Source organism: Manis pentadactyla, chromosome 16 (genome assembly GCF_030020395.1).
Source record: "Manis pentadactyla isolate mManPen7 chromosome 16, mManPen7.hap1, whole genome shotgun sequence".
NCBI classification, from domain to species: Eukaryota; Metazoa; Chordata; class Mammalia; order Pholidota; family Manidae; genus Manis; species Manis pentadactyla.
Window position 1 is genome coordinate 10197714 of NC_080034.1, and position 21437 is coordinate 10219150.

At 38.0% G+C, this 21437-nt stretch overlaps 1 protein-coding gene and 1 long non-coding RNA gene across 5 annotated transcripts in view; one reads left to right on the forward strand and one right to left on the reverse strand.

Moving 5' to 3' along the window:
- The window catches only part of LOC118927723 (uncharacterized), a 79732-nt gene that overhangs the window by 43108 nt on the left and 15187 nt on the right, over window positions 1-21437 (forward strand). The window lies entirely within an intron of this gene.
- ADGRB3 (adhesion G protein-coupled receptor B3) overlaps window positions 1-21437 on the reverse strand; it is a 669309-nt gene that overhangs the window by 12821 nt on the left and 635051 nt on the right. For all 3 annotated transcript variants that reach the window (XM_036916256.2, XM_036916253.2, XM_036916255.2), the window contains 2 exons: window positions 15137-15172; window positions 159-263 (listed from right to left, as the gene is read on the reverse strand). In XM_036916256.2, the coding sequence (XP_036772151.2) occupies window positions 159-263; window positions 15137-15172 (141 nt within the window). The remainder of the gene's footprint in view (window positions 1-158; window positions 264-15136; window positions 15173-21437) is intronic.

The following is a 21437-nucleotide window of genomic DNA, read 5'->3' on the forward strand; positions in this document are numbered from 1 at the left end:
TTAGTACATTCTAAAGCACCTTTTGAGGGGTTATTTTTTTCTGTGTATGTCACTCTTGTTTTCCCAAGACAGTGAGGAGCTACTAGAGGCAGGGATGACAGTTGACATGACATATCCTTAGCATGGTGCTGGGCACTAATGAAGCAAAGTATACTCACCATACTGCTTGTATTTGGTATATCCCGAAATCTGTCCAGAGTTTGAAATTTCTGATTCAGTTCCTGAAATAGTTCCATATGTCTCTTCCTTGTATGCATGACCTTCTGCAAAAGAGAATAGGATAGCTCTCATTTCTAATTTGATGTAGGTATTTAAAAAAAGACTTAATATCTTCATTTTACTAATAAGGGAAGACAAGTTGGGCAGGAACTAGGAGGTCTCAGAAGATTCCACAAATGCAAATGAGCCGCAACAAATCCTTGTTTCATAGTCAGCACTTCCTGAACAGGAAGATTGGGTTTTCTCTACTTACAAGATTACCAAAAAATAGCTTTTCTTGTGGGTGCATTAAAAATGTATCAGCCATTCCTGTGTGAGATTTTCATCATACAAAGTTAAAGCTGTTTTACAAAAATTGTTGCTATATGAGAAAAAGTTAAAAAATTTGGACTTGTAAAGGACCTGTCACTCTCAACGTTTATCATGGGAAATATTACTTTCTTATGTTTTATTTCTATAAACACTAAAATCCTAGCTAGCTGTACTAAAGGGGGATAAAATCCCAGGCACTTTCATTTAATGCTTACTCAAAGCACTAAAGTGTCTGAAATGTATGTGAGATCTAAAAATCTTACACATTCCGTGTGAATAATGATAGAGCTTCGCAGAAAGAAAATCTGACCCATAGGTTTCATATATTTGTTTACGAGATGGTACCGAATCTTCACAGTTAGGGTTCAGGGCATAAATTGTGTAGTGGATGAGCTTTGAAAATCACGGATACAAATATATTAATACTCTTCATCCCTGGTGACACTGCTTTCTCCCAACGTTATCATAACTTAACAAACAGGCTCATAAATAAAAATGACCTTGGAGAAGTGTCATGAGCTGAATCTTTTTATATTACAGTGCATTTAAAAGAGCACTAACAAAGAAGAGTAGATCATGAACTCCTGTAACTGGCAAGTGTTATTTTAAAGAAAGAAAATATCTTTCTCAATTCTGATTTTTAAAAAAAGTTAAAAATCAACATTTTAGTGATTCTCCAAGATTGTGCCTTTATGTTTAAGATTTTTAAGCATGTGCTTTACAACTCACCATTTGTTTGTGTGGATTGCATATACTCATGCCTAAGCTATGATTTGAGCACTTGGTCTATTGCTTTAACTACCAAATATTTTCAAAAGTAAGGATATGTTTTGAAAAAGAAATATGTCTTCGGGGGAAGATTCGTAATGCCTAACTTTCTTCCAAAACACTTGCAGAGAACTCTATCTCCTTGAGAAAAATAAGCTAAAGAGGAATGCAAATTGAATCTTTAACATATTTTAAAGGCCTTATTCTCTCATATGCCAAATTTAATTTCCTATATTTAATGAATCTGTGTTGAATCTGTTAGGCAATACTTTTTTTTCAAGCTAATTTCTCATTTTTTCATCAGCCTACGTTTATATTCTGCCATTTTAAGTCTTGCTATAGCCAAATTATTTTCACAGAGCTCCTCTTAGCTCTAGGAGTTGGCTGTTGACAAATCAGTTGGTTGAGGATGAGAACATGGCAACATTACTCATGATGGGGACATGAAACATAGCAAGCAATTATAGAGCAATTAACTTCCCATCAGTTTTGGGGAGTGTACAGGAAACAGATTTGCAGGATTTACAGAGAAACACCAGGCAAACATAATTTGACTGGTAATGGCTGGTGAAGATTTATGAGAGGGAGGATTTGCATAAGCAACTCAGTAGAGGGATTTTGAGGACTATGTAGCTGGCAAAAATAATACAGTACGTTCTAAACTTAGGGAAGCAAATACTCTTGCTAATACCAAGTCCTAAAACACTGATTAAAATATGGATTTGTGTTATATGGAATATTTAAAAAAAATTTTTTTTAAGTCATCAGAATATTGACTTTGGCTGTACCTTACAAAGAGTCTTTTTCATAATGAATCTTATTATATAGTTACTGTTTGCTGGGGTGCAGCACGAGGGATGTCACACTACTGACATTTCTCTGAAGATATTTCATTCTTTCAGTTAATACAGCTTCATGAGCACAAAATATTGTACTAGATGCTGGGGTAACAATGGTGTGCAAAACCTGGTACAGTTCCTGTCCTCTTACAGCTTTAAGTATAATGGAGAATATAGGCATTAATCATATAATAACTCAAATATATGTTACGTTACAACTGTGATAAGAAAAACAAATGGTGCTATTTTGTAAGTGATGTGGAATTTGATAAGATAAATCCAAGTGTGGCAGGTTCTCAAATTTTTACGTATTCATTTTTAAGTTGAAAATTCTCTCATCAGTTATTTCTGCATCTTTTTTATTCTCTTTCTCCCATTTTCTAAAATCAGAGAATTTCTAGTAGAATTTTTAATCTTAAGCTCAAAAACCCTTTTCCTCAAAGAGATTGTTCCTTTTCAGAGAGTTGATATCATTGGCACAGCTCACTCGTCTTAAGGTGGCGTGTGGTCACTTTGTCTGCATGGTCTCCATTTCTCTTTCATCTCATAAAAGGATCCTGACTTTGCCTTGGGGAGCTACACCTTCTCACGTTGTTGGAAATGTCAATTAAGGTCCATACGATCCCTGGCCAAAGAGGGCAATTTTCCCATACTTTTCCAACACAGCTCTCTTTCCTTTGTTAGTCAATGCCACACTACTTCTTGCCACCAATTTTCTCATGTTGGAAAAAGCAGGATTCATGATGCAGACGAAGTGTCAAATACATCCCATAGATGTCAGGATACATTAACTGGAGTTTTTATAATTACATTCTGAATGCATGGTTAGCACCTGATTCTGAACTGAGTGGATTTATTCTGAGGAGGTGGGTTGCCGGGACATATCCAGAAATATATACGGTGGATATAATGTTTCATAAACAAAAAGCATTTTAGAATATTGTACATAGGTTCATGAAAGCCACTAGTAGTTCTTCTAAAAAAGGACACTGAAATGAATATAGAAACAAATGAAATATTTGGATGCTGAAATCTGGGGCCCTTCCTACTTAGAAACATCAATTGCAAATACATCCTAATGCCAGATAATCATTCTAATTTGAAATTGCCACCTTGGCACAGCCAGAAATCACTACAGTGACGGTGGCCTGGTGGTACCAACAGAAGTGCCACAGTAGAGCTGCCAGTCAACAGCTCGTGTAGCTGCCACGGCAGGATGCCTTCTTGCTCAGATTCAAGGACACCTTTCAGCCTTTTCAGCATGGAAGTTTCCATGGACAAGAGAGCCAGCATCGCAGAGAATACTGGTGAGTTTCTAACCTAGCAAAGTTCTGGGGTTACAACACAGCTGTGGTTTTAGTTTTTATAAGTAACAAGGGTTTCCCCTTATTTGTCTTCTTGTCTGAAAAATTATTTTTTTGCAACACTCATGCTTTTGATGGTCTTAACCACCTAACTGGAAGTTTTCATGCTTACAAATCTTGGTCCATTTTAGTGTCTGTTTTTGGAGTTTCACTGACCTTAGGGTTTATCTGTTTAGCTTTTCCTTTCTTTCTTTTATGACTTGGATATCCTGCGTCCCAAAGAAACTGACTTCTGTGAGAAGTTTAATTTAGAAGTCAGTTTTCCAAAACCTTGTAAAGATGATAAAACTGTAACTCCTGTGGATTTTTAATTTAAATAAATAGGTACATTCTAATTGGCAATATATATAAATTCAGGTTCCCTTAGTTGTAAAGTCTGTCAGATATTATAGGCATCTTTTGCAATGAAGTTAAACATCTGGTGATGCTCCCTTCTACGACGATTATTATTACCCAGCATTTCTGTGCAAAATCCCCATCGCCAGAGGACCATCCACCCAAAGTGCACAGAACTACTGTCTCCAGAGTAGCTTACTTCATGGGACATCTCTCTTTCATTTTATATCTTTGTACCTCGAGGGAGGCAGCCTTTGTTAGCCTATTAATTGTTCACATTAGAGAAAAAGTGGTAAATTGCAAAACACTTTCAGGAAATTTCAGGTATCTGAAAAAAATGGAGATGTAAAAACCATGAATGTCTTGACCACCTACTATATCCCAGGTAATCTCCTAGATTAATTACTTGGGGTTTGTCAAATCTGCCAGCTTTGGGTACGGACCCAGCTGGCTTTACCTATCGATCCCACCACTTTCAAGCCCTGTGGTTCCAGGCACAGACTCTAATTCCCCTTTAGCCCAGTTTCAGTAGTCAGAATAACCCTGCAGCCTTATTTTGAAGATTTAAAAAGGGATATAAATCACTTAAGGAATGGCTGCCATTATTATCTTTCTTAATCCTCACCATAATCCTCGGAGGCGGTAGTCGTAGCCATGATCTCACTTGACTGATTAGGAGCCCGAAGCTCAGGCTCAAGGGCCTCAGCAAAGCTCCCGTCCTCACGCGGGTAGTGAAAGAGCTGGCATTTGTTCTGAATCCAAAGCCGATTCCCTTTGAATGCTGCTCTCTTACATGTATCCCCCAGATTCAGGGAGCACCCCCCTCAGACTACTGAAGTCTGTATGATGCCCTCTTCAGATGGAAAAGACGAAACACTGTAGGTGCCTATAGGAGTGAGCCCTAAACCCGGTATACCCATCACCCTGCAACCATCCTACAGGACTGCGACTATCTTTTGATATCTTGTCTCTGAACACCTTGCAAAGAGTGACTTACTCATGTTTTTATTCGTCACACCTGGCACAGTATTTGGCCATCAGCAGATGCTTGAAAAAATGTATAAGGAATAAAGTAAATGAATGAGATGGCCCATCTGTATATATGCCCGGGAAGGTGCCTGCAACATGGAAAGCCATCATAAATCTTGCCTTCTCTCCTATTTAAGGGGTCTTCCCACTGGAAGGAGGACTGATTTTATTGACCCTGGACAATCCTGCTTTGATCCCATTGGGTTCCATTATTTTCCATACAAGTGGCTTGTAAAGGGGCCTCTATGTGGCCTTGCGATAAACTGGAGATTTTCTCTTCTACATTAAAGAGTATGGATCACAGAGTTGAGATTTCTCTAAGTCTGAATTACAAATAAGATAGGCATCACTATATATGGACTTTGAAAGACTGTTAGAAAAATTGTTAGAAAAAGTTGGGGAATCTTCTGACTATACACTTTAGATTATGACTCCTGGAAATCATGTGCTGACAGGAATTGAAGAGCACTTTGCCTAAATTATCTTTTCCAGCCTCGGGATTTTATAAAGCTATACTGCCTCTGTCTGTATTTCCTAGTGTAAACCTATGGTTATTTTTTCTTCTTTACTGCTTTGCATGTAGTCCCCAATCCCAAATAGGCTGATAAAAACTAGTCTGAAGTGGTTGTCAAACCTCAGGTTAGGGAAGCAATGCACACTTGGAGGATGAAGCTTGATTCCTGATGCTGTATTGTGGAGAAAAAGATGATTTATGTACCTTTCTTAGTACATAAATCATCTTTTTTCTCTTCGTAGTCTGCCATTACAATTTCTATGTTTCAAGCATGTTCTATTTGAATGAATATGTATCCAGGGCTTAAGAGAAACTGGACAAAGGATCTAAAAAACTGAACTATTTGTTTATTTGTTTGTTTGTTTATGTCACTGCCACTCAATAATATACTTGCTGCAAATACTAATTTTGCAGCAGTTTAAATTTAGTAATATAGAAAAGATGGATAGAGTATAGGACTAGATTGCTCAAACTTTTCCTCCCTAAATGTGCTGACTGCCTTAAGGAACACACTTACTGTGGAGGGTCAGAGACAAAGTAGGAAGGGGTCTTTTAGGGGTAAGACATTCACTTGAAATTGTATGCTTTATTATTTAGAAATTAATATAAATTTATCTTCTATGTCATAGCTTAGCTGTGTTCATATCAATATAAAATAAAAAATATTTTATCTTACTTGACTATGTCCCTCAAACTCTTCCAGTAAAAATTCCAGTCCCCACAAAGACGGGCCACAATGGTCCTGTATTGATTTTTTCTTCCCAGTCTAAGGAGCATGGGTGTGCTGGATGTGTGGTGTTCATTAGGAGCTTAAAAAGAACATTCTAAGGTGTTTTTAAGAGTCTTCATGGTTGCATGTAAGAATGTGACAAAGTTTATCCTCATTTTTTTGGAAGATAAATGACTAGATATTTATTTTTCATTTTTAACATGGAATAGATAGTATTGTCTAATACAGGTTCAGAATGGATGTTTGTAATTGCATCCCTAAGAATTCCTTGAACTTTAGGCTCAACCCAAGACAGACAAGTTAACCTACCTGCCTAATATTTCTGATGTAATATCATATTAGGCACCTTAATCCCCAAAGTATTAAACTGCACCTCATCCTAGCTAGATGTCTCCTTAACTTCCCTGGATCTGCTGATGGTACTAGAAACTCAGGCTCAGATCTGCAGTCTTCTTTTTTCTGCACCCCTGACCTCTTTCCCTATGTTCACTTAGGGACCAAATTCCATAGATCTTAACTCCGCATGGTCCCTTTATCCCTTTCTTTTCTTATCACCTCCAGGAAGTGGATTCTCGTTTCTTCTTTCCTGGACTAGTCACTTCCTAATTTGTATTTCAAATCCTCATTCACTCCATACCAATCCCTCCTTCCTATTACTGCCGTTTACATCTTTATAAGCCCTAGCTGAAGCAAATCATTCTTCACTAAAAAGCAAACAAACAAAAATGCAATACAAAAGCTTTAGCAGCTTTTCGCCACAACTAGGTAAAACTTCCTCCCTTGGAGTAAAAGCTCTTTATATGGCTTTTTAATTCCCTTCTCTTTTCCTCCACAGATACCATGTTTCTGTGAATTTTCACTTGTCTCTTGAGCATGCCACCGCTTAGCCAACCTCCATGCTTTTACCTCCTCCTGGAATTTCTGCCTGCCATTCACTTCATTGAATTATACATGATGTCTTTGATGTCTAATGTGGCTGTACTTGAGGTTACCTCCATAGTGGCACATTTTCTATACTGGTTTCTGCCCCAACTCAGATAAAATGTGCTATAATTTTTTATTAAAGAAAACTGGATTTAAAAATCCAATTTTTCATCATTTGTTCAACAAAAATTTATGGAATGCTTACTCTAGTGAAAATACATAAAGGAAACCTCATTCAAAATAGAGTCAGGAAGCCATAAAGGGGGAGCTCTTACACACTACCACTTGACACAACTAGCATAGTTCATCAGGAAAAGTAAATACTTCCCTCAGCCCAGCAACAGAAAGTGGCCACCACTGTGAGCTCTCACTTTCTGTTAATGAGCTCTTGTTCACAACAACTCCTCCTAACTTCCTCCTTACCTCTACAGAAGGATGCTTTCCTCTTTTGTTCTCATTTGCCCAGGATTCTCCATAGTCTGCATGTCCTGAATTGCAATTTCTTTACTATTCCTAAATAAACTCATTTGCTGCTCAAAAATCTCTGTTGCTTAATTTTAAGGTTGATATTACAAGGTGGCAGAAGTGGGATCCAAAGGAGATGAACCTCTGAGGAACTAATGATTCTTGGCATCGTGTGTGGCACCCCTTGCATTCTGTTTCCCTCAGAAATCCTTTGCCTTCTGACTTGGTAAGCCTCTTCTCAGACTCTCTTTTTGGCTGTGCTCTCCAACTTTATACGGGGTTTGTTTTCTTCAAAGCATCATCCTTTAGGTGAGTATTCATTTGTTTTGTGTGTTTCTGGTTTTGAAGTATGGGATCCCAATTCCCTAAAGTCTCTCAGGAGGGTCCCTCCTTCTGGAACCCTAGCCAGTATTATGTTCAAAATCATGGCCCTTCCTCATGAGCATTAACTAAATGGACCAACTTAACCAAAATAACTTAGGATTCCAATAGCCATTCTGGGGAATTTTCAGACTCCCCAAACTTACTTATCTCAGAACCAAATTAGAAGACTCTGGCTCTCAAACAAACTGAATGGGGAGCCTATTTTAATTGGTACCTGGAGGCTTCCAAACACACCCAAGACTCTAAAATCACCTCTTTACAAACACTGCTTCTAAACTCATCAAGGCAAACAACTGAGAGAGGACAGAAAGGCTTCTGAGTCCTTTTTCCCCTTCTGCATTCTTTTTGTCTCCAGCTTTGGCTTCCTCTTTCTCTTCTGCAAGGCTCACCTCTTCAATACGCTCTGCTTCCTCATTCTATACAACTAAGGGTCACAATTCAAGAATTTCAAACCCAGGGAGGATCCTCAAAGGTTTTTATAAATGAATAATGTCCTGAGATTAGTGGATCAATTAAAAAAAAAAGCAAACTGTCTTCTAAGGTCTCTGCATCTACATGTTTATGTATTGCTATGACATAACATTATAAATATGGTATTTTTCTACCTCCTGATGGTATTGCTTAAAATTGATTCATAAAAGGATCTCTATTTAATTGGCTTGAAAATTAAGCACTGATATAGATTAAATTCTCAGAAATATAATAGAAAGAAAATATTTTTCAGGTTTACATGATCTGGACAAAATACCCAGTATGCAAACTCATTTAAGATCATTGGTATAATTAAAACAGGTGTATAAAGTTATCAGATCAAATATAAAAGTTTTGTTCTACCTAGGCTTACTAAATGTCCTGTAAGTTCATGTTATCTCTCTTATGAAATTTGTCAGCAACAAAATAGTAGCTAGTTGTCTAGTGTCTCGGTAAGTTTTGTAGGTAATCTAAACATAGTTGTTAAGAACAGTAAATTAGATGTAAGTAAGTAGGATAAACAGTTTTTAAGTGAAATTTTAAAATAATTTCCTTTTCAGTAACCTAAAACCTTAAGTTTTACTAACTTAAATTAAATGATGGATGCTCATTGAATATCTAGTCATTTCCAAATAAGATAGAATGCTGAAACATTAATTACTGAATATAGGTCTAGTTCCTTTTGGCTTCTTTTTACAGAGAAACAAAAGATATTTGGGTCTATTAATAGACATGTTTCATTCCACACTGAAAAACTGTATTATGAGGAGGTATATGTCTCTACAAACTATGAAATGTATTCACAAAATTGCCAACCTAAAAAAAGTTAATGTAAAAGTCAGCTCATAATTGCTTAGTTTTTATTTAGAAATTAAGTTTTCTAAGGGCTAAGAATTCTAATGCATCTAATCTAAAAAATATGTAATTAAAGCTACTAGGAGTACTAACGGAAACAACTCTGTATGTAAGGAAAATAGGATACATTTTTTGGTTAGAAAAAGTATGAGGTATGGAGATGCATTTTTGTTGAGGAAAATGAGGGTAATTTTGTTCTGAAGTAAGCTGGTTATTTCTGAGGGAAAGAGAATAAAGAACAAACTAAGATGGACATAGACAGTTGCAGAAGGTTTACAGAAAAGTAATCTTGGGGAAAGAATTTTATTTATGATCGAGCTAGATAAGATTAGATATTATAAAGGTTTTAAAAATTAGTTTTGTATAAGTACACTATGGATTGTAAAACTTTAACTTTCATCTGCTGAAAGGAGAGAGCTTACTTAGACTATTGGTCTGGTTTTGATATAAGATTGTCAAAGTGGTTTTTTTTAACCTTTTAAAATAATCGGCCTAAAAAATCCCAAAAAAGATTTTGTTCTGTTAAATTAATCTGTGTTTGCTACCTTCATCAGTTCTTTAATTACTTAGGTAAACTGAGTCTTTCTGATATTAAAAGAGCTAAATTTTTACTCAGAACTATGTGACTTTCTATATTTGCTGTTAACATCTTTTATTGTTGCCATGGCTGAATGGATAACTAAGTACTATTTCATATAAACTATGACTCTCCTTGACCAAGTATTTAAAATCTTTTTGGTATTTCTGACAAACTCCCCCAAATAAAACTCTAAATAAAGTCTTCTGACCTTGAACTAACTGATTTTTTGCAGAGGGTTCCTAAAACATCTCAAAGGGTTTGTCCTTCTCTCCTTATAAGAGATGTTTAATTAGGCTTATTTGATATGCTAAATTACATGGGAAGCATTGTCAAATAAGTGATGTTAAATTTTCTTAGTTTATATTGCATAAATGAATGTTATTAATATAACTGTTCTAAAAATTGTATGAAATTCCTGGAAATCTGTCTTGATATAATGTTATCAGTCATAATTCCAGTTAGTATCTTAAAATGTTGTATGTCATAGAAATAACCAAATTTCCTTTCAATTCCATTATCATGAATTCTCATCAGATCTTTAATAATGGGTATTTTAAATATTTTTGTCATTTATAGGGAGTTATTGTTTTACTCTGATGCTTTTACAAAAGTATACCTACAAAAGTGATTCATCTTCAAAGAGATTCATGGAAAGAGCACTGACAAAGCACAGATTTCTGATAACTTTGAGATTATAAAATTGAACTAAGAATTTCCAGAACTAATGGAAAAACTGGACTCAAGCAGAATAAGAATTAACAATATGGGACTCAGTGAACTGAGGAGGAGGATTATAATTTTTATGACTTGTTGTTTGAAACATTGCTGGTTCTTTGTTTTGTTTTCCAGATATAAAGAACCCTTTTTTCTCCTCTCTTGAAAGCTATTTATGATATATAGTGTGGGTAAAATTATAACATTTCCAGAGTATCTCCCCTGGCTTCAGTGCATTTGCATATCCTCAGGGGTGGAGAGTTCATCTCCATGTCACTGGGTGATTACCTGGGCAACCAAGGGCGTGTCTGAACCTGAGAGTTTAAGGGGAGGGGCTGGCTTGCTTGCTTGATTCTTCAGGAGCAGAGGAGAGAGATGGCCCTGGACTGCAGTTTGCAAGCTATAAATGGGTTTTAAACTTTATTTCTCCCTTTGACTGATTTTGGTTTTTAGAGGTATTTTGCCCCAGGATTTCCTCTCCCTGGACTTATGTATAGCAATTTGATAAAATATACCTTTGTAAACAAGGATGAAATATCTACTTTTTTCTCTCTAGTTGATCCCTCCAGAATTCAGAAATCATGGCAATATAGTTAGTTAGTTGCATACGTTCAATAAGAATCTGTTCTCCTTGTAACAACAATCGGAAATATTGGCTCTATTACCAAGGCTCTGATTGGATTTCCGTGTTTGAGAGAGATGGGCACAGACTCACATAGAAACAGGCAGGTTCTAGGGAACTCAGGCTGACTTCATGCAGCCAATAGAGCTCCTTGGAAAAATCAAGCTGGTGTCTTGCTTACAAGGTTCCGGTGAAGCAGTCTGAGACTTACGTGGCTGATCATTCTTCCTACACTTATGTAAACAATCAGACCTAGTTTAATTCAAGCAAATTCATTCTATTGTGATTATCCTCATTTTTCTTAACCAAGAAAAGAGAAAAATTTTGTTTGAATCTTTGTCTATATTAGACTCTGATCTTGTCTTTGAGATTTTTTTTAGATAGTAAACTGGACTACATCTTAAATTCTTCTAGTTTTTTCAAGTATCTGGCTACAACTCTCCAAACTAATGTTTCCAATTTTTCTCCACCCTGGATCAGTAAGAACAAATGCTGTCCTTAAACCTCCTTGAAAGGGACTATACCAGGTCCTCGTCACTACTGAAGTGATGGATTTCAGGGACATCCCTCAGATACACATCTCACAGCTAAAGGAGGTTGAACTACCATCTAGTCTTGTACAAAGGCTAGAGATTTCTGCAAACTGACTAGGAAGAGAAGTATTTGACATTGAAGCAGACTGCTTCTTCCTAAACACTGGATCAAGACTTCATATTTCAAGTAAACATAGAACTCGCTCTTCCTTTTACTCTGGCATTGGCCTGGAAGAACAATGCCAGCCTCTGTATCTCCCAGGTCATTGCTAAGGGGGGAAACCTCTGGAATTTTGAGTAATATTTTTTCAGGCTATGAGAAAATCTAGATGACCCCTGGTTTTTTGATCTACTTAGCTGTTACCTTCAGGTTTGGGACCATTACACAAATTGGACAATTATCCTGTTCTTCATTTTGTCTTGTATAATCATTGTTAAGTTTTATGCCTGTTGCCTGTGAAACCTTTGCAGAAACAATGTACCCAATAGGGGGATGCTGACTCAGTGGTTCAAGATGATCTCCAATGCTTACAACCTGGATAGGATATAGACTTTAAATGGGAAATGCCTGAGAGTTCTCCCTCCTACCCATCCTTGCAACTCAAATGTAGCTTTAAATGGTTTCTAATCACAGTGTACTTTCCTTCCCTTGTGAGAAATGACAAGCAGGAGAGGTCCTTCCTGGCAACAAGGGACAAAACCACTAACCTTGGCAAACCTGACTCTGTATCAGCAATGCTTCTGAGGAAAGAGCTTGTTCAAAAGGGGGAAATGTAAAACTGAATAAAGAAAACCTCACTCAAGATGACGCCTGGAAGCCCCAAGGGGACTTCAGATGCACTGCCACCCCTTGTTGCAGCTTGCATGATTCAGCAGGAAGAAAGAAGACATCCCCTCCCTCTGTCAACAACAAGCTCACCCTTGCCTGCAGCCAGGGAGAAGCCACCACCACTTTGAACTCTCATTTCCCTCTAATGAACTTCTGTTCAAAAGAACCCCTTCCAGTATCCTCCTTTCCTCTACGAAAACTCTCCTCCTGTGTCCTCCAGACTTGCCTATTGTTCATCATAGTTTGCATGTCCCAAATTACAATTCCTCTGCTCTTCCTAAATTAACTCATTTGCTGCTCAATAACTTTTGTTGTTAAATTTTTAAGGTTAACGCTGTAAACCAGATCTTCACTCGGAGCCAGCATGCAAAGCCACTAAAGGGCTTTATTAAAGAACACAGGAATCTCACTACCGTGGTCTCTGAATACTACCCAGAAAGCAAGAAGCTGTGTTCTGTATTTTATGACTAGTCCATCCTTTGTTTTATTTATTCTAGAAATGCAATAATGCAATATTGTCCTGGAGATTGGTTACATTGAAAGGACTTTTCCCCAGCTGTAACTCTCTTACTAGCTACAGAGTTTTATGAGAATATGAGTTGAGGGAATACTGTTTTGTTATGTCGGAGTGTGTGAGGCCTGAAGGGAAGATATGTTCAGGAGTCGAGGAGGCAAATGCCTAAGGTGGCCACTGTGTGGTGAAGTTTGCATGGTAGAGTAGCTGGGGGGACTATTAAGAAAAGCTTGACATAAACACATTAACCTAGCCTGGATGAAAAGGGGAGGGGCAACTTGGACTCTTCCTCAAGGACTGTCCACGAGGTACAAATAGATTGTATTGACCTTCATCAACGCTTAAATCTGGCAATAATCCTTCTGCACATCACCACCAAGGTATCTGCCGTATAACTGTACCTGCACACAGAATAAGGGGAGCAGAGCTAAATGGTTTGTAATGTAAGGGTACTCAAAGTTCCCCCCCAAATTTTGATGCCTATAGCAATCTTGCAATAACTATAGCAATGAAAGAGCTAAAGAAAATAGCCAGGGTTGTACTGTGAAATCTTTCCATTATCAGCAAACGTTTTGATAATGCCATGGTTCTATGTTGGACTACTAAGCACAGGAAGAAGTATCAGCTCAAGGAATCTGCTACCAGTTGCCACAGAGAATGTACAAAAAGAAAAAATAGTTTTTCTAATGCTCCAAATGACACAGTATGATTAGATTTTTTTTTTTAGCACTTGTGATTATATAACTGGTTGTACTGAAGCTTAATTTTCAATCAAGGTTTTTACTGTATTTTGTCACTGATGTCTAGTGGGTTAGTTCCCACTTCCTTTCCTTTGTACTATCATAACAACTTACTGCTTTCAGGACAAAAAATATACACAGTATGATCCTTTACTTTTGGTAACCTGAAGAATTAATGGGAAATCTGTCCCTTAAAAGGCACTGAGAATCTAAAAGTAAGTGTTGCTGAATAGTTTCTCTTTGAATTTATAGTCTGGATACTTTCACTCTAAAACTTATGATAAAATGAAATTTTTATCACATGCCAGGTTGCTACAATTGAGCTGTGTCAGTATGAAATTTTGCCCCATAATCATTGAGGCCAGAGTCTTTATCATTACTTTGTATCTTGTAGTCTGAAATACTACCAAAAAAGACCAGTTTTCTTTGGAATTGCTAAAACCAGAGCTTGTTCACCATTGCTGTAAATAAAAGTTAAGTCTCACTTTTGATACCTGATGTGTACGTTGCTGAGCTACAACATTCATCTACATAAATACAATCATTACGTTAGTTTCCAGGTTCTGGGAGGCTTCCATAATTTGAGGACGACCAGCTAAGAGTACTGAGTTCTATGCAAGCATCATAACAGCACAAATACGCTGGAGAAATTTATCCAATTTGTCATCCAATTGTGTATCCAATTATGTCAGCAGATTATGAATCATATCCAATTATCAAGATGCATAAGTGCATTTTATGTGATGCTCAAACATCATTAATTTTGTGCTTGGTGTGAGCTGCTCAAATGGTATGATTTCAGTAATTTCTAGTATCGATGTTATGGCATCAATATAAACTCAATGTAAATTGGAAAATGAACATCTTCATTCATCTTGTTTATATCTGTGAAAAGGCATTTACAAAACATAGGAGCCCATTGAATCAACACTTGCTATTGGAAAAAAAAGAATCTGGAATATACCACAGAGAACTTGCTTAATAGGAATCAGGACACAAGGCAAGTCCCACAACCAGCCGAAGCCCCCCCACAGACTCTCTTCAGGCAGTGACTGAAGCAAAGCCAGCACAATTGTTCTAAACATGAAAAATTAAGAAACCAATGTTCTCATCTCCCAACCAAGGGCAACCCTCACCATAAATTGCCCACTTATCTTACCAATTATAAAATGGATTCCTCACTTGTCTGAAAAATCTGTTTAGTCATACATTTAAAGCAATTAGAACTTTAAATTTTTCTTCTGCAACAATATGGATTTTAATTAATGTTTGAATTCTCATTTAAAAATAAGTAGAACACCTACACAGCTGCACAGAGCAGTATGTTTAAGTGATTATATATCAATTTTGAACTTAAGTAATGAAAATCATATTGAAAATCCATAGAAACTTACCTCAAAGTCAAGGTCTGAATATCGTGATTTTCTCCTCTGTTAGGTATTTTTTAAAAAGAAGAAAAACCAATAAAATTATATTTAGTCTTTCAAGTAGAATGAAAAATCATTATTTTAAATAAAACAATCCAGCTTCTCTGTTACAAGTATTGCCTTCATATAAGAACATGTGAAAATTTTTCTGATTTCAAACTTTCATCCAAATTATTTTATTTTCACTTTGAACCTCCTTTAAAATTATTGAGGAATATAAAAAAATAGCATACTTCTCATTTTGACCTCTTAACTTCACTTTTTCAGTGGAGAGAAATTTGTCTGTGTAAATTGACACAAAAATTTCAGTCTTGAAGGAGACTTTAGGTCTACTACAGCAAAACTACTTCATAGACAAAAAGGGTTAAAAGCTGTGTAGGAAAAATCATCTAGCCAACTCAAGACCTCCCACCAACCCACCTGTAGCTTTCATTTCTACTAAATTCTCTCTGGCCCTCAGTCTGAGTTCCAGAGTGCTATCTGTACAAGTCTTACTTGCAAATTTCTTGGTCTAAACTGAAGTATTTCTTCTAATTAGTAAAAGAACAAATAGTCCACACCCCAGCAAATTGTAAATGTAGATGTAACTATCTCACAGTATTCCTCTGTGGTTCCAACTCTTAAAACAGTTCCTGAATCTAATTATAAATCAATATGCATTAATAAAATAATCAGGCAGTAGGTCTGATAACATCAGGAAACAATTTAAATGAAATTAATGTCATCATATGAATATCAGTGTAGGGGGAGTATACTTAACATCTCCACGAAGAAGTCACTGGATTCTTAGAATGATTAGTTATAGAAGGAGGTAATTGGTTAATATTAAAAGAGTTCTCTGAATTTTTAGGGAACAAAGCATGTTCCCAATATAAGAGGTGCTTTTTTTTAATCTGGCTTTTTTGGGGAGGAAGTAGGGATAAAAACACAGTGACAATTAATAAATATTAAAAAGGAGTAATATTCAGGCAGTTGGAAAAATACGTACACCTTTAGACCTCTGTCTCCTATTTTTTCCTCTTCTCCTATCTCACTATCTACAATTTAAAGTTCAATAACCTAACAGGGAATCATTACCAAGACAGGGGAGAGATTCTTGTGACTGTGGAACATTAGGAGAGACAGGAAGGCACTAACAAAGTTCACTAAAAAGCATGACTATTTAAAAACTGTTGCTATAGAACCAGAACATCCCTTTGTAACCAACTCCCAAAAGCACGTTTCAGTACACAGAAGGTGATACACCAAGAGAAAGATTTTGTTTAAGAATAAATAAAGTTTAACAGTTCTGAAATATTTGGTTTTGGGTCTTCAAGTACAATGAAGGTGAGGGTTCAGGAGACTGCCTTCTTAAATGGAAACAGCATGTCGACCTCACGTTGCACGGTGTCTGCAGTGTCACCCTACTTAGCCCCGGTGACTTCCCAAGAGGAGAGAAGTGTGTGGGGGAGCATTTAACCCAGCCCTCGTTTACCACCTCTCTGCCACTATTGTTATCTAACTGCGTTGTATAAACATCGGGCGCCAACGTAGCCCATCAGGCTTCGCTACAACCTGCTAGACTAAATGTCAGTGTTTCCATTCTGCTCTTGGATTCTTTGCCTTCTTGGCCCTGTGACTCAGCGGGACATTTTTGTAAGAATACATTAAGCAAAGTTCTTAATACAGCAAAATGCAAGCACAGAAACGGTTTTAAGCAATTAAAGAACATTAGTCATGAGCTTTACGTTCCATTTGAAAATTAAACAGTGAAATCTTCTGAGAAAAGTTCAGCTAGCGGGCAGAGTAAGAGGCCCTTCTGCTGCCCGAGACGAGGGGGTCTCTGTTGCCAAGGGTTGTAACAGCCACACGTTGCCCTTTTCATTTCCGAATGCAAAGCTGTGTTGCCTGAGAGCTAGAAATGCTGATGGATACATGTCAATAAAGGCTCCATTGTCTAGGAGCACAAAACGAAAGCGGGGAACCTGGAACACCACAGAGCCCACCTGTGAGGGCGGATGTCCCCTGTTGCCGACGTGAAATACGGAAAAGAAAATGGATACATTCCTACACATAGATGGTCTCCATTTAATTTTATTAAAATTAAATTCTAAGCCTTAAAGGATTAGACTAAGAAATGAACAAATGAAGCAAACAGATTTCTATCAAAAAAGCTTAACAGTGGGGGTGGGGTGGGGATGGTGAGGAGGGGAAAATGAGGCACTGAAGACTTAGAACGTAGAGAAAGGGGAAAATTTTCAGAGCCCAAGGGAGGTAAGAATTTGTGTAATGTTAGTCATATGCTCACAAAACCAAGTGTTCCAACCTTTCATGAAGTGCTTCACGTGTGACCATGCTAACTGCCCTATGAGGTGGCTGGGAAAGTATTCTTTGTTATCCCCACTTTATGAAAGAGAAAAACCGAGGGCCAGAGGAGTTCAAATAACTTGTTTACTTCACAAGTTGGGTAGTAAGCAGAGGAGCCGGGATTCACGTTCACACCCTGCGTTCTCTCCACGGCCTCCCGCCACCTGCTCAGGGGTAAAAGCTGCAGTACTTCGTAGCCAAGCTGCCTGTGACAGTTCTCTGACTGTTACTAGAACTCAGCAAGAATAACCTCAGAGGCACCCAGTCAATCCCAGGCTGTCAGCAGGGGGACAGAGATGGTGCTTTCTAAGCATAAAGCAAGGTCAAGTACATTATATTTTACTTGTCAATTATTTTTTAAAAGAGAAAAAAAAGCATCAATATGATACATGAAAGAAAATCTGATGGCGATCTACAATAAATTGTGTTGAGTAAAATAACTTAAAAATCATTCTAATACGGGATAGCTTATGAGGAAAGATACCATCCCAGAGGGGGTACTGACATCTCTCCCTCCATGATGCGTCCGTCTCCCATTGTGAAATCTAGTTTTAGTGTATCTTGAATGAGTACTGGCATTGGGAAATTGGTGGCGTACTGCAAGAACCGGAATGTTCCATTCTGTTTTCAGTCTCTTTTCGCCTTTGGCAGACATGTGGTGTGTTGGAAGGTCTTTCAAAACACTTAAGTGTGTGGCACTGACTGACATGTTCATTCAAATGTCATTCTGGGCTCTCTGGAGTGTTATTGTAAGGTATAGAAGTGATTAGAGATAATAGTTATATGTTTAAAAAATGAGAACCAACTAAGAAAAGCGATCAAGTCATAACAAATTTTCTGCTAAGTTGATAATGGAAAAATCGCTACATATAAATGTAAAATAAGCCAGGGTGATACTGAAATCTTTTATGACGATATAAATCCTTCTGTTTATATATTTCCAACTTCCCAAGCAGCCTGATACAAATAATCCTTTTTTGTCATAGTAGGTGATAAAAAAAAAGTCTCTTCAGTTCTTCTGTGATGTTTCTTTTTCCTAATTTCCCACTTAGGACTCATCCCAATTTGCATTCTGTCCTTGACATTCCATTAGCATTCTTCCTGTCAAGGTCTCTGATAAGCTCCATCTGGCCAATTTGCAGGGTCATTTTTCTGTCCTGATCTTACCAGACTCTCAGAAGTTTTTGAAACTTAATCATTTCCTCATTAAAATATGTCTCATCTCTCAGCTTTTCCTTTTTTCCTATTTGCTGCAGCTCATTTTCCTCTCCTTTGCGGGTTCTTTGTCATCTCTCTGCCTTTTAAATGTTGAATTCCCACATTTGCTTCTTTTCTCATATTCTCTTCTGGATGATACAATTCATTCTACGGTGTTAAATACCATCTTTCAAGTTCCAAACATCCTTTTCTTCCTCATGTCTTTCCCATCACAGAAAATGTTGATTATCAGCTTAGTCAGGTCAGAGACAGGAGTCACCCTTCACTGCTTCCTGTCTCTCACCCCACACATGGATCTACCAGCAGCTGCTCTCTGCTCCACCTCCAAACACACTGGATCCGCCCACTCTTCTCCACGTTCACTTTCACCTCTGCAGGCAAAGGCATTCTTCTCTTCTGTCTGGACTGCTCCAGTCGCCTCCTGTCCTCCGGCATCCTGCTCTGTCCCTTCTCCTGCTGTTACTGGATCCTAATCTTGCCCTTTCATCAGAGGGATGGATGGTGAAATGATCGTGACAGTCTTTTGCTTTGCAGACCTTGGTAGCTTCCACTGTTTGACAAGGCTCTGCAAAATCTGGTCACTCCTACCTACTCCAACTTCACCTTCTTTTGCCTGAAACATCCCCTCACCCTCCAGCCATTCACAAGCCATGTTCCTTAACTTCATTTCCCACCCTATACAGCCCTTTAGAAGGTTTCCCAGACCACTTTATCTAAAGAGGTCTCTCCCTCACATTCCATGGTTATTACCCAGCACAGCACTCTTTAGATTATTCCTTTGTTAACGATTATCGGCCTCTTCCATAGGGTTTATTTGTCACTGGGACAGGATCCACATCTGTCTTGATCACCTTTAATATATATATATCCCAGCCTCTTAGCCCAGGGCTTGCCACAACTGTAGACATTTACAGAATTCTTGACATTTACAGAATCACTGATGAGTGTCTGAAGGAGCTGTACTGCAGCAGCCAAACAAATCCAAAAGAATGTGACTTGTTTCGTGTTTGGTTTTTCTGCTGTTTGTCTTCTCATTCTCGGGGAGAATTTGGATAAGTGGGTAGACTAAATACACAAAGAAAACCAATGAGAATGGACCGACTGACAGCCAAGAGGATCAAGGCGGTTGAGAGGAATGCAGGCTTATCACTAATAGAAGGGAAACATCCTTTAGTCTGATTTATGCATAAGAAATTGCATAATGGTGTGCGACTGCTCGGAGGAATAGTTGGCAAGTGTACGCAGAGAGGGCGTCTCTGTGCAATGATGAATAATTTCTCAGAGGGAATACTTTATTGTTTGTGTCACAGCAAATTCAGCCGGACAAGACACTAAAAGATTCACAGCGAAGAATAAATTCTATGGACTAATGAATGGCACTGTGACTGTCATTAAAAGTTTTTGATACAGAATGAGCAATGAACCCTCTCAAGGAGAAAACCTTGATAAGGAATCCATTCAGGATACCTGTGGAATTGAAACCCAAGAAGAATTAAGTTTGAAAAACAACTTTTGTTGGAAATACTTTTGTTTGTATGCCTGCATAAAAAATTCCCTACTTCAGGAGCAAAAACAAAACACTAAAGAAGGGTGAGGCTTCCTTTTACCATAGCTGCACGAGAAAAAAATTTAAAAAAGAAAATGTTGCTTCTGTACGATGGTCAGTTCTGCAATGGTTTCTGTCAGGGACAGCGTCTCCCAGTTCCCAAGTGAGGCCATAACATTTTTGTCTAATATCCTGAATATCAATTCAGTACAGCATCGAAGCTTCTTCTCAGAAAGTCAAGACATATTGGTAAATGAAATAATAATAACACAACCTTACATCTGAAGGGCTCCTTACAATTTTTAAAGGGTTTCACATACATTATCTCATTTGATCCTCTCAATAGCTGGGAGGGAGGCATCTGTGATGTGACATTCTAGCTGAAATGTTTTACCTTTAAAAACCATTATGCTGAGAGCTCATAATTCATGGCCGGAGGAAAACTGGGGTATAAAAATTTAGCCTAGAATGATGTCTCTGCCCATCCATTTATAAATTGAGAGGGCATGTTTTCAGATATACTGTTTATACTATACGCTATTGATGGTCAGAAAAGCTGGAACTTCTGGTTTAGATAAAATGTGTAATCTATTATCTAACTCTGATTAGTTATTAAGGGTTTCTTTTTTTTAATAAGAAAAATTAAAGCAAGATTCATCAGGAGAATAACAGAAACTGCTTGATGTGTTTACATTTGAGCCAACTGTTTCCAAGGAAGTCAAGTGACAGAATGGCTGAGAAGTCACCACAAGGGATCGTGAGGTAACCCAGGGGCTAGAAGCAGCAGCGACTGCCCCCCACCTCCCCAGCTGGGGAGACGAAGGGAGCTGGCACAGCGCCCTAAGCCCAGACACGGAGGCAGCCGGCAGAAGCTGGGCGCACTACCGAATGGCAGCTGAGGAGACCCCAGGTGCTGCAGAGGCAGAGAGAGAGGGAGAAACGTCCTGGGATTCTCTCTTTTCCCGAACCCCCAGTGTCTCACCAGAGCTCCCTAGAGGCCAGTCTTCTCACTTGGCCACAAGCCAGTGACACAGGAACCTTTATCAACCCTGAATGACACTCGGGAAAAGGGTGAAGAATGGACCCCATGCCCAACAGGCCCAGGACATGCATGAGAGCTGGGAGGGCTTTTGAGTGACGACGTGTTGACTGCTTGGA